At 42.9% G+C, this 14600-nt stretch overlaps 1 protein-coding gene across 8 annotated transcripts in view; it reads right to left on the reverse strand.

Moving 5' to 3' along the window:
* KLHL3 (kelch like family member 3) overlaps positions 1-14600 on the reverse strand; it is a 130485-nt gene that overhangs the window by 39424 nt on the left and 76461 nt on the right. For all 8 annotated transcript variants that reach the window (XM_060415762.1, XM_042250910.2, XM_060415763.1 and 5 more), the window contains one exon: positions 4348-4464. In XM_060415762.1, the coding sequence (XP_060271745.1) occupies positions 4348-4464 (117 nt within the window). The remainder of the gene's footprint in view (positions 1-4347; positions 4465-14600) is intronic.

Below are 14600 nucleotides of genomic sequence, written 5' to 3' on the forward strand. Positions count from 1 at the left end.
ATGACCCAGCAATCCTACTCCTAGGCATATACACTGAGGAAACCAAAATTGAAAATTGTATCCCATAGTTCACTGCAGCACTATTTACAATAGCTAGAACATGGAAGCAACCTAGATGTCCACTGACAGATGAATGAATAAAGAAGCTGTGGTACATGTACATAATGGAATATTACTCAGCCGTAAAAAGAAACACATTTGAGTCAGTTCTGATGAGGTGGATGAACCTAGAACCTATTATACAGAGTGAATGAGTCAGAAAGATAAAGATAAATATCATATTCTAATGTATATATACAGAATCTAGAAAAATGGTACTGAAGAATTTATTTACAGGGCAGCAGTGGAGAAATAGACATAGAAAATAGACCTATGGACATGAGGAGAGGGGAGGAGAGGGTGAGATATATGGAAAGAGTAACATGGAAACTTACATTGCTATATGTAAAATAGAGAGCAAATGGGAATTTGCTGTATGGCTCAGGAAAGTCAAACAAGGACTCTGCATCAATCTAAAGGGGTGGGAATGGGCAGGAGATGGGAGGGAGGTTCAAAAGGGAGGGGATATATGTATACCTATGGCTGATTCATGTTGAGGTTTGACAGAAAACAACAAAATTCTGTAAAGCAATTATCCTTTAGTAAAACAATAAATTAAAAAGAAAAAAAAAAGATGTGTTTAAGCCTAGTTACAGTGATTTAAAATTCATAGTCCTAAGCTAAAATTACATTTGTATCAACCTAAACTTTATAGTGTTTAAGGCAAACGGTCAGACATTTGCAAGAAGGAAAGGGAGGGAGACAGGAAGACAGTGGGACCCAACAGCCAGCTCTTATAGGCACGGGGTGTAATAAGGTGATGTTCATGAAGAATTCATATCCCTTTTCCTACTGTACAAGCCTCAGGGAGAAGCAGCCAGTGAGGCACTCTATAACATATCAGAGCAGAAAGAATGTCTTACACTAAAGTCCCACCAACTGACCTCCACTTGGACCCCATCTAAGCTGGGATTGTGACTTCTTCATGCCTTTTTCTACAGCCAAGGACTTAAGCCTAAATATTTTATGTGCAAAGCTAAGCATGAACCATGTTGGTACCCCAACTCTCAAATCTCTGCCCTTGGGTGCAGGTCAGATTGCTACATGACATGTTTGTAAGGGGTAGTGTGATCCTCGAAGGCTACTTCATGTTTTCTTTGCTGGAGTGTTTGGGAGTTATCGGTAAAGGTCACTTCCATTCAGCAGCTAACAGTGATTGAATGTCTCCTGGTTAAGCAGCTCAGTGCTGAACCTCAGGGGAGAAAATGATGAACAAAACAAGGGTTCTGACCATGAGCCCTCAGGTCTAGTCAGAGAATGAGACGGGCCTTTCCATCTCAACTCTCTCAGCCCTGGAGTGGTCATGCACAGGCCTGGCTGAGCCTCTCCTGGGTCCTTACCTGTAACTAGGAATGGGAATGTGGCCAGGGCCATCATCTGCAGAGCAGTGTCAGAAATGCCAGGAAAAGGAGGGTCAGTGAGAACACCTCTGTTTCCTCTGGATGCCTCCTTCCCCACAGACGATCCCCAGGAACACTCCCTTTTCTGGGAAGGTTTTTTCTGTCCCACTGAGGGGCTAAGGCAAATTGGGACAAATCATAAACATTTAGGGTCAGTTAAAAAAAATTTCAAGGGTGGGAGAGGATCTCTTTAAAAGCTTGGGAAGAAGGAAAAATGCATGAGTAGCGACTTCTCCCAACGCACTCATTCAGAGAGTACTCATGTGTGCAGAGTTTCAATCTGGGATGATGAGAAAGTTTTAGAAATGGGTATGGTGATGGCTGCAGAGCACAGTGAGTGCAATTAATGCCACTATACTGTACACTTCAAATGGTTAAAAGGATGAAGTTTATATTACGCATATTTTATGACAAGAACAAATTTTTAAATAAGATATACTATGTTATACACTTGGCACAATATTCTTAAATATTTAATGAGAACTTAATAAATGTTAGCTATTTTTTAAAAAAACAACCAACAACAACAAAAAAAACACCTCCCCTAGGAATCAATATTGGTACAGGTCTGCCCAGAGCTTTCCTTTCTCTCCTCCTCCAACAGTCATCCTCAGTGGTTAGAACTGTTTGAAGTTTCAAGGTCAAATGAGTGTTAATGAAATATCTCCTTCTGAAGCTGTTTTGGAAAAAAAAAAAAAAAAACTTAAAAAAAAAGTCCCACATCACAGATCTCACGCCCATTGTCTCTGTCTTCCTTCTTCTCCAGACCTAAACCTGACCTTGCCCTAATAACCCAGGAACTATTTCCTAAAGTCTTCATTAAATTTCCCTTGCAGGCACCCAGTGGAGGTGGTGAGTACGGGCTCTCTAAGGCCCTTTAGCTTTCTCTAGAACCCAAGTCCACAGGCTGCCCTCGGTCCCTATGCAGGTGAGACGGTGCTGGAGGCCAAGCATCCACCTCTACAGGTGGCTGGGCCCACTCCGTGGGAGACTTGATTCCGACACTGGGAGTTGGGGTGGGTTTGATTCCTCTGCTGAGGGGGCCTTTCCTACAGGAAGAATGTGTGGCCACCAGGTGGCAGTGGTACCATCCACGGTGTAAAACGCAGGGCACGTCTGAAGGTTATTGAGTATACACTCTGGCCCCTGGGCTTCCCTGGTGGCCAAGAAGGTAAAGAATCTGCCTGCAATACAAGAGACCCGGGTTCAATCCCTGTGTTGGGAAGACCCCTGGAGAAGGAAGTGCCAACCCATTCTAGTATTTGTGCCTAGAGTATTTCACAGACAGAGGAACCTGGCAGGCTACAGTCCACGGGATTGCAAAGAGTCGGACATGACTGAGCGATCAGCTCAACACCCTGAGAAGAGGGCTGAGGTTCAGACTCACAGAAAACATTCCACTGACCTCTGAGGACTGTGGTCAACACTGTCACAAACTAGGACTTTACAAGGGCTGGTAAGGATACTGTCTCCCACTAGTGCCGATAGCAGCAGTGGTGTGACGAGAGTAGGAGTATCACTGAACACTGGGTTGTAGGCTTTACATGATGTATCTCATTTGATCCTCAAATGATCCTAGAAGGGCAGGGGCTCTTTTCACCAGATGAGAAGGCAGAGGCTTGAAAAGGTTGAGGATTTACCCAGCATCTTATGGTCAAGAAGTGACAGAGCTCTGCTGCTGGATACTGAACCTCCTCTTATCCTTGCTTTACGCCTGCCATTCCTCCCAGAGGCTTCCTGAGAATGGCTGAGCTGGCCTTCTGCCTTGGCACTTGTCGTTTATCTAGTAAGTTTTATCTTCTGCCTGCTTGGAAAACATCTAATGCCATTTATGCTACAAAGTCAGTTGTGTAATGCACAAACAGAACAGAGAGTATTAAAGATGGTGTCTGCTTAGGGAAGGTGGGGTGCTCTGGAGCCAGACAGACATGGATTTGAATCCTGACCCTGCCACCTACCTATTAGCTGGAGACCCCGCATAAATCCCAACCTCCATAAGCCTCAAAGCCCACATTTGTAAAAAGAGGGTTATAACCTCTGCTCACAGGGTTGTTATAGGATTAAATGAAAAAACGTGGTGCCATGTTTTAGAGGAAGCAGTGTGTGCTCACTCAGGCATGTCCGACTCTCTGCGACCCCACGGAATGGGCCCACCAGGCTCCTCTGTCAATGGGGATTCTCCAGGCAGGAATACTGGAGTGGATAGCCATGCCCTTCCACAGCGATCGAACCCACATCTACCTGACCCAGGGACCGAACCCACATCTCCTGCGTCTCCTACATTGGCAGGCGAATTCGTTACCACTGAGCCACCTGGCAAGCCCATATATGCAGTATGTATTCCAGGCAGCTATGAAGAGCTGGTTTTTACATCCTGAATTAGGCCCCAAGTTGCCTAACATGAAGCAAAAAGGGAACATAGAAACATGAACATAGAAATGACCCTCCTAGCTGAAGTCCTATACAACAAAAGCAGCTAACTTCTGTTGAACATGTGTTGTCCCTGGGCTCCATGCTAAACACCTGAACTACATACTTACAATTCCTTTGGTCCTCATAACAACCCTACCTGGCTGTAGTACAATTTCCCTGCTAGAGAAAAAGAAACTGAGACTCAAAGCTAAGAAGTGGGAGAGGAGGAACTAAACCTAAGTGTCTCATTCTCAAACCTATGCTCTTAAACCTTACACTAACACATCCTCACACTGAGGATCAGTGGGTCAGTGCCCTCACTCCACACCAAAGACCCATGGAACTCCTCACTAATCCATACAACCAGTGTTGCCCACTGCTACTCCTAGAGGCCGGGGTGACCAGGGAAGCACTTGATTCTTCACGCAGCACTCACCTGGACGAGGTAATCCCTCGGCAAGAGAGGGAGACGGACATGTTCCATCAGTTTTGCCATGTGCTCTAAACGGGTCTCCTTCTCATAATTGATCCATGAAATCACAGCTTCAAATACCTGTAAGGAAAACCGAAATAGGAAACTTTAGCAAAGGATAATAACTTTAAAATAGCTTTCAAACAATCTCTTCAACCTTAAAAAGGAAAGAAAAGTTACAAGTCATCCACAAAGGCATTTAACCTAAGGTCTAATATTGAAAATATTAATAAAAACAGAGTATATTTACTACCTGATGTCATGTCAGAGAGTACTCTCTCTGCCTCCCTCATACACACACACACACACACACACACACACACACACAAACCTGCTGCCCCAAACATAGAATCATCCAGGTTCATTGCAAAATAAAAATCAATTCCAACAGTTACCCCAGGGTGGAAATGCAGAGAAATAACTTTGAATCAAATTTTACAAAGTCTTCGCAAGAGGACCAGAAGCCCTGGGGGCAATGTCTTCATCACACAAACCCTTCTCTTCATCTATTTCCCATGTTCATTTAACGCAGAACAAAAACTATAAAGATGTCCCCCACAAAAGTTGGTAATAATGGTGAACTGATGACCAACCTAGATAGTATATTCAAAAGCAGAGACATTACTTTGCCAACTAAGGTCCATCTAGTCAAGGCTATGGCTTTTCCAGTGGTCATGTATGGATGTGAGAGTTGGACTGTGAAGAAAGCTGAGCACCGAAGAATTGATGCTTTTGAACTGTGGTGTTGGAGAAGACTCTTGAGAGTCCCTTGGACTGCAAGGAGATCCAACCAGTCCATTCTGAAGGAGATCAACCCTGGGATTTCTTTGGAAGGAATGATGCTAAAGCTGAATCTCCAGTACTTTGGCCACCTCATGTGAAGAGTGGACTCATTGGAAAAGACTCTGATGCTGGGAGGGATTGGGGGCAGCAGGAGAAGGGGACGACAGAGGATGAGATGGCTGGATGGCATCACTGACTCGATGAACGTGAGTCTGAGTGAACTCCGGGAGATGGTGATGGACAGGGAGGCCTGGCGTGCTGCGATTCATGGGGTCGCAAAGAGTCAGACATGACTGAGCGACTGAACTGAACTGAACTACTCCTTGGAAGCAAAGTTATGACCAACCTAGACAGCATATTCAAAAGCAGAGATGCTACTTTGCCGACTAAGGTCCGTCTAGTCAAGGCTATGGTTTCTCCAGTGGTCATGTATGGATGTGAGAGTTGGACTGTGAAGAAGGCTGAGCGCCGAAGAATTGATGCTTTTGAACTGTGGTGTTGGAGAAGACTCTTGAGAGTCCCTTGGACTGCAAGGAGATCCAACCAGTCCATTCTGAAGGAGATCAACCCTGGGATTTCTTTGGAAGGAATGATGCTAAAGCTGAATCTCCAGTACTTTGGCCACCTCATGTGAAGAGTGGACTCATTGGAAAAGACTCTGATGCTGGGAGGGATTGAGGGCAGGAGGAGAAGGGGATGACAGAGGATGAGATGGCTGGATGGCATCACTGACTCCATGGACGCGAGTCTGAGTGAACTCCGGGAGTTGGTGATGGACAGGGAGGCCTGGCGTGCTGCGATTCATGGGGTCGCAAAAAGCTGGACACGACTGAGCAACTGAACTGAACTGAACTGATGACAGAGAATGGCAAAAATTTCTCCTTGGGTTGAACCTTTCCTTCGAGGAGAGATTTCATTTCTATACAAATCAAAACAGGTCTTGGAACCAAAAAGGGGAATCTATGGTTTGACTGTTTGCCTTACTCAAGGTTAAGTTCAGATTCAAACCCTGCACCACCATACACACAGACACGCATAAACGTCAGCATTGGTAAGACAGCAGGGAAACCACCACTGTTTGTGGAAGCTTAATTAACACGGCTTTTTAAGAGGGGAAGGAAGAATTTGGCAATAGCAATCAAAAATTCAAATGTGCGTATCTTTGACCTAGAAATATAACTTCCAGAGCTCTAGTCAACAAAAATATTTACACAAGTGGTGCAAGAATATGTGTTCCAAGATGTTTGCTGCAGGATTTTTGTAAGAGGATAAAGAAACTATCTGAAGTCCACTAGTGGAGAAATTATTAAACCAGTTTTGACATGGGATATTTTCAGCTGTTAAAAACAATAATAACAACAACTAATAATAAGACCAAACACTTTCTTGTGCCAGAAAGCAAGAAAGTACTCAAAGATCAAGGTGACACAACAGACAGACCAGAGCGAGCTGGACAGGGCTTTCTCATTGCCAACATTTGGGACAATTTAAACATCTAACAGGATAATGAATAAGTAATTCAGCACTGACTGGGAAGGGGCCAAAGAAAACTTTTGGTGATAATGGATAGTTTCTATATCTGGATAGAGAGGGAGCTATATAGGCAAGTGCATTTGTCAAAACTAATCAAATCTTACACTTAATATCTATACATTTCACTGTCTGTAAATCATACCTCATTTAAAATATATTTAGTTAAAAGAAAAAAACAGCAATGAACCAAAACCCCAAAAATAAAAAGACTCTATACTTAAAAAAGTATGGGAAGGCTGCTCTTCACAGAAAAGTGCCAGCTAATAAGGTAAAAGCACAGAATTGAAAAAACATCACTTTGCAACCACAGATATAATAACTGATTCAGCCAGTGTCGCCCACAGATGCTGAGACCATTGGGTGAAAAGTTGTTGGGAACAAGGTATCCCCAGTTCCCAAGCGTCATCTGACAGAATGCTTATCAATCACACAGGGAGCGTGGGGGAAGATTCAGACTGGCTGATCTGACAGATGCCACCTTTACCAAGTGGTCAAAGTTAACACCACTAGTAAACAGCCCAAATTTATACTACACTCCTGAACGTGACTTAATGAGAGGGAATCAGCATTCTCTATGCAGTAGTCTTTCTAAAACGTTAAACCTGAACCTTTTAGCAAAGAAATAGACAACTACATGTGTGGGACACTCTTCAGCATAAGTGTCCTGGATTCCTCAAAACTGTTAGCATTAGGGACTTCCCTGGCCATCCAGGGGGGACACAGGCTCAAACCCTCGTGTGGGAAGACTTCACATGCTGAGGGGCAACTAAGCCTGTGCTCTGTAGCACAACTACAGAGCCCATGTGCCCAGAGCCTGAGGTCCACAAGAGAAGCCACCACAATGAGTAGCCCATGAACCACAACTAGAGAGCAGCCCCCACTTGCCACAACTAGAGAAAGCCCAAGTGCAGCAACAAAGACCTAGTATAGTCAAAAATAAATAAACAAAAAATTTTAATTGCCATTTTAAAAAGCTGTTAGCATTATGAAAGACACTAAAAAAGGCATGGAAACAGAAGATCCCCTGGAGAAGGAAATGGCAACCCACTCCAGTATTCTTGCCGGGGAAATCCCAAGGAGCCTGACAGACTACAGTCCATGGGGCCTCAAAGAGCTGGTCATGACAGCATGCATGCTTAATCTTCTTCTTCAGAGACACAGAACTAAATGCAAGGCATGATCCTTATTCGGTCATGGATTAAAAAGAAACAACCATGAAAGACTTTTTTTGAGACTGTTAGGAAATTTGAATGCCAACTGCATATTAGAAAATATTATTGTGTCAGTGTTACATTTGTTTGGTCTGATTATGGTTTTATGGCTCAGAAGGAGAATTTCCTTGTTCTTAGGAAGGGCAAGCTAAAATACTTAAGGGTAAAGTGTCATAATGTCTACAATTTATTGTCAAAAATAAAAATTAAATATTTAACAAAATAAAAGATTATAGAGAGAAAGAGAGAAAGCAAATGAAGCACAATGTTAACAAATGGTGAATCTAAGTAAAGAATATATGAATGTTCATTCTTTTCCAACTTTACCATAGATTTGAAATTTTTCAAAATAAAAAGTGGAAGGGAGAAGAAAAAAAAATCCTAAGAGAAAAGGTAAATACTACAGAAAAATTTACAGTTTCAAAATTCACAATTTGAAATGAAGGCTGTATCTCCCAGTGTGGGCTAAAAACCTCCAATTTTTCTTATTCTAACTGTGTATTTGTGTGTATTGATATGTTAATAATGCTTTGGCCCTATTTCCTAAACATGTACTTAAGTCAGGCTGAGAATACTCGGATTGGATGAGATATCACAAAGGAATCCATCAGAAAGAAGAGAAGGAAGAAAGATGAGTGGAATGGAACAGAAGGGAAGGCGCAGTATACATGTGTAGTTTGCTCTCATTTCTATATAAAATAACCTACATGTGTACAAACAGACATACACGTCAAGGAAATCCTCCTCGTCTAGTTCATTTCTAAAAATTATTAACTCTCACATAGCTATGTGTCTCAACCTTATTGCATTATTCTGTAAATAATTGCGTGTTTCTTCAATTAACCCTTAAGATTCATGAGAACAGGGACCTTGTCTTACTTGTTGGCACATAATACACATTCAAATGTATTTAAAGAATGAATGGACAAAAGAGTTCAGAATGAGCTTGTAAGCAGGCTGGAGCAGGCAGCAGGATTAGGGAAGCAGAGCCAGGCCCTAGAACCAAAGGATGCCAGAGACGTCTGGCTTTGCTGGGTTAGGTGATGGACAGCTACACCTGCTCTGTTGTGTACACTGCCTTCCTCTTCCCTTTACTGGACTGTGATTTCTACAGGGTGAGAAGGGTATCAGCTCTGTCTCTGCACTTCCTGCCACCAAGCACAGTGCCAGGCACAGAGCGCATGGCCGGATGAGAACGCTTTCCTAAAGAATGAACAGCAGGGCCTTGAGTAGGTAGGATTTGCTGATCACACCGTCTGTCAGTCAGCATAGTTTTTGTTATAGAAGCTGCAATGCAGGCTGAGTCTAATGTAGTCGATATTTAACCTTATCTTTATTTTTGGCTTGACTTGTCTAACTGGTTCCGCTCAGTTGCACTGTTTACCTACTCAGCTGTGAAAGCCACAGCACCTGGCAGCAACGGTGACCTTCTCCACAGCTAGAGGAGGTCGCATACTTTTTTCATCTAGATGCCATGTTTGGAAAATAAGCAAATGAACTTCAACTAGCCTATGGGCCTACAATCGTTCCCAACAGCCCCTGCTGTCAAAGGAGTGGCCAGGGCAAAGGGGCAACAAGTAGAAGCAGCAGCAGCTCATGTCTAGCAGCAGCTCGTGCCCAGCACCACACTCTCCAGAAATACCATAACCCCGGACTCTCCTGACGGCCAGTGAGTATACACTCCGGCCCCGTACTGAGTCACTCACTCAAGTCCAGAGCCAGAAAGCAGCAGAGCTGGGTCCACATACTCCCATCTCTAATGCTCAGACTCTTTCCCGTTATTCTCAATAGCTACCCAGTTGGCAAATCTCAGCCCACAGGCCACATGCACCTGTTTTTGTAAATAAAATTTTCTTGGAACACAGCCATGCTCACTCATTACAAATCATCTACGGCTGCTTTCACACTTTAATAGCAGAGCTGAATTGAGAGGCTGCGGCCCACAAAGCCTAAAATATTTACTCTCTGGCCCTTTAAAGGAAAACTGCATAAAGCCCTGGTCTGTTAGATCTAAGCAGCAACCCTGTGGCTTCAATCATGGGACAAGGTAACGTCTACTCAGATGAAAACTTTTTTGTGTATGTGGGCCCCATGATGAAATAACCAGTTGCCCCCAAGGCACACTTAGTGTTTCACTTTTAGACAAAGAAAGTGAAAGTCACTCAGTCGTGTCTGACTCTTTGCAACCCCAAGAACTATACGGTCCATGGAATTCTCCAGGCCAGAATACTGAAGTGGGTAGCCTTTCCCTTTTCTAGGGGATCTTCCCTATCCAGGGATCGAACCCAGGTCTCCCGCATTGCAGGCGGATTCTTTACCAGCTGAACCACAAGAGAAGTCCATAGCATCATTTCCTCACTGCTTCATGTTTCAGAACCAATTTTTTGAGTGCTACAAGGTTGCTACATGGAAAGAAGATGGAGAAAATCGGATTTCATAGTCCTCAGCTCATACCTCTGATGGAAGCACAAGCCTTGGTCAGAAAACACTAGATGAACCTGATCCTTCCACTCTACCCTCTAAGTTATAGAGGGAGCCAAGCCAGACGTACCTGCATACTGAGCAAAGAGGGTAGCCCTGGGGCACTCTGCCCTGCTTGATTCACGCTGACGTACGGCAGAAACCCAACACAATGTTGTAAAGCAATTATCCTCCAATTAAAAATTAAAAAATTAAAAGAAAAATAATGTGTTCTGAGAATGAAGAGGGGGACTCAGATTAAAATAGGGCAGGGCAGTGACTTGGCAAGGGGAAAGGTCCAGTTAAGCGTGATTCTCACCCAAACACGGGATGGGGAAATAAGCTAGCTTTGAGAACATCAGGGGAAAATCTATATTCCTACATGGACCAGATTTGCTACTCAAGATTGAGAAGGACTAATTTCAGCAATAACAGCAGGCACAGTCCTGAGCATTTTACATGTATGACCTCATTTAGTCCACCCTAGACTCTGTGAAGGAGGTACCACTGCTCACATTTTATAGATGAGAAAACAGCCTTAGAGAGGCTGGCAACCTGTGCATGACCCTTCTGCCAGGAAGCAGTGGATCTGAGACATGGACTCACCTCTAATGCCAAAAATTCAGGTTTAACATTATGCAACATAGCATCTCAGAGGCACAATTATTTGAAAAACCTGGGCATACTGTGGAGCTGGGAAACTATGTTTCTAAATCCAATTCCTAACTGCACCCTCCCTGTCATCCTAGAACATCCCCTGGTACATTTTTCTTTCCTAGGGACTGAGCCAATAGCATTTGCCAAATGCACTGCCATGATTTTAAATCAAGAAGACAGCACTTCCAATGTGATACACACACACACACACACACACACACACACACACACACACACACACACACAGAATATGAATCAGCCATAAAAAAGTGAAATTTGCAACAACATGGATGGCTCTAGAGGATATTATGCTTGGTGAAATGTCAGAGAATGACAAATCCCGTATCATCTCACTTATATATGGAATCTAAAAGACCAAAAAAAAAAAAAAAACAAATGAACAAACAAGACAAAATGAAAACAGACTCGCAGACAGAGAATAAGCATATGGTTGCCAGACAGAAGGAGGGTGGAGGGATGGGTAAAACAGGTGAAGGGTACTAAGAGGTATAAACTTCCAGCTATAAAATAAGTCATGGGGATGCAATATACAGCATAAACAATACAGTCAATAATATTGTAATAAGTGTGTGGGGACAGACAGGTACTAGACTTAACGTGATCATTTCATAATGCATTTCAGTGTCAAATCGCTATGATGTACACCTAAAACTAACAAAATATTGTATGTCAACTATATTTTAATACAAACCTTTTAAACTTCAATAAGATTACTTAAAAAAAAAAAAAGACAAGACAGCATATCCAGACACAAGAGTGATTCTGTCATACTTCTGTGCTCTTTCTCAAATCAAAACTTAACAAGAGGTGTGTTAACTATATTCCCACTCCTTGCCACACACAGCATGGGACACAGCTGGGAGTAGTGATGGATTGGAGCTGGTCACAATTCAGTGTCTAGTGACACTACCTTGGTGGAAATATTTACACCATGGAAATTAGCAAAGGGATCAGCAAACAAACCAAAGCTCTTGGAATTTTTTATTGGAGAGCCAACTGCTAAACATTTACCAGCATATCACTGGTCTGAAGGCTCCCCAGACTCTAGGAAAACCTCATCTAGTTGCCCTCATCTCTCAGATAGTATCATCATCTTAAGGTTTGACACTGAAAAAGCTCTTTCTTGTAGTTGCTTCATTTCAGACCCACAAGAGTTCTGTGAAACAGCTAGGGCCACTCACAAAAAGGGAACTTGAGGTAAGACAGTGAGAAAGTGGCCTACCCAGTCATGATGTCAGGGCAGCAATCACAACTACTGCTTTCAGTCTGCACTTTCACAGCACCCTGTGCTCACGAGCCGCATATTTATTTGCATGTGTGTTTGACAATATCTGTCTCCCTCCATGTAACTGTAAGTTCCATGAGGACAAGAGTCTTGTTGTTTATCTGTTCATCAATGTCTCTCCTGTGGCTAACATAGTATCTGTCACACAGAAAGCACTCAAGAAATATTTCTTGAGAGAATGGATAGACTAATCAAAGCAGGAACGACTAGGCACATGGTTCCTTCTCTTCCTCCAACAGCACACTGCCAGAAATCTGACTTCATAGAAACAAAAACAATGACCAAACGATAACAATAACAGCACCTTGCCTGGAAATTGTTCTCCAGGTTTACACTACTGACTACAGCCAGCAAAAGACTTCCACTATGATTCACTAGACAAAGGATACGGGAAAGGACTGAAGCACAATGGTTGGACACAAAGGCCTCCAAGCTGACAGACTACTTCAGCTGTACTGATCCTACACATGACGGGAACATGACCCAAGAGGGACAACAACGTCTAGCCAACACGGCATACTGAGCTAACTTAGAAGGAATCTTCCCCTAGAGCTCTAAACACATGAAAAAATGGTATAAAACCAAAAAATAGATTTGAGCCATACTCAGAAGCAAGAGGTAAAGGCTGAGTGCTTTAGATAACAAAGGATTTAAGTCTGGGAGCTGAATGAAAGCTGAGACCAAAATGACTCATGGGCTTGTAGAATTCCGATATGGGCTTTAATGGTTCAGGACAGGTATCCCATCAGGTTGAATGTGTAGGCCACAGGCTCCTTGAGGACAGTGTAGCCTCAGCTGTAAAACTGGCAATAGATGAACTCCAACCATCTGCTATGGGAAAGTGGAAGCAAGTTCACCATCTCCTATGGCCTGGGGAGTGAAAACTTCATCTTCAAGAAACCAGAACCCAAGGCTCATGTCACATACAGATGTGGGGGTTGAATTACTACTATCCAGGTGGTACAAGAGGTACTCAAGACAAAAATATAAAAACTATTTCCAAACCAGTAAATTTGTTCTAGAAGGGGCACCTTCACAGCCCAGGATAACCCAGACTCCCATGGATATAACACTCTCTGAAGATGGTCTCACCATCAAAACATACAGATCACTAACGAAATGAAAATTGACAGACGCAATAATTAAAAATTATTTGGGGCAACCAAAGAAAGGCGGCTTCCTTAATGTGTTCCTCAAAATACTAGAAGCCAGAGACATTCTATAGTAAAGAGGTTCTAGGACCCAAAAGAGTCTGGGGAGCACATCATATACAACTACAAATCCCTTTTAGAGATTCACGATCCTCGTCAATATACAAACGCTCAGACAAGTCCCACAGTTTCTCAACCTGGTTCCTTTGTTTTAGCCACTGTCTCCCAAATGCATCTCACTTGAACACTTTTTTTTTTTACCTAAAACTATCTCATACCATTAGGTTTTATAGCATGCAGTTGGGTAAACACTGGCCTAAAGAAGAAAGCCCTCACTTCCTAACCTTCTCCACAACCCCTACTCCCTTCCCAGCCTTATCTTCCAGTTCCCTCATCAAAAATCCTTGATTTGCATTACACAAATTATTTTCCCCTCAGTAAGTTATTTCAAACTTTCATGCCTATATTCCTATAATTTCTTCAACCTGAATAGATTTCCAAAAACCCAACTTTTCATTCTCCAAGTTTTAGTTCAGATATTCCCTATCCTATGAGGCCTTTCCTATCCCCTAAATTCGGAATAAAACACTCTAGGGTGCTTTCCTTGAACTTTGATTACAGCCAGCTACTTTTCTCAGCCACATTATCAGTCTGTCTGCCCACCAGACTGCAAGCTCTTTCCTCTTTTTTTGGCCATGCCTCACAGCTTACAGAAACCCATCAGGGACTGAACCTGGACCACAACAGTGAAAGCCCAGAATGCTAACCACTAGGCAACCAGGGAACTCCTCCAAAGTTCTTGAATGGTAATAACTAAGGGTCTCCCCATCAGGGTGGAGGTTCCTTAATAAAAAGCAGGGCAGCAGACACAGTCAGCTTCAAATCATAGAACCATCTACTGTAAATAAGCCTCAGTTTCCTCCTCTGCAAAATGGCCTTGCAAGTTGTTTTAAGAATCAGAATGATGTGCAAAACAGTACTCTGGGCAAAAGAAGTCAGGCACAAAAGCATGCAAGATTCCATTTATACAAAGCTTAAAAGCTGATAAAACTGATCTGTAAGAAGTCAAATAGTAGTTTGGCTTCTTGAAGTGGGAGGTAGTGACTGGAAGGAAGA

Source organism: Ovis aries, chromosome 5 (assembly GCF_016772045.2).
Source record: "Ovis aries strain OAR_USU_Benz2616 breed Rambouillet chromosome 5, ARS-UI_Ramb_v3.0, whole genome shotgun sequence".
In the NCBI taxonomy this organism is placed as follows: Eukaryota; Metazoa; Chordata; class Mammalia; order Artiodactyla; family Bovidae; genus Ovis; species Ovis aries.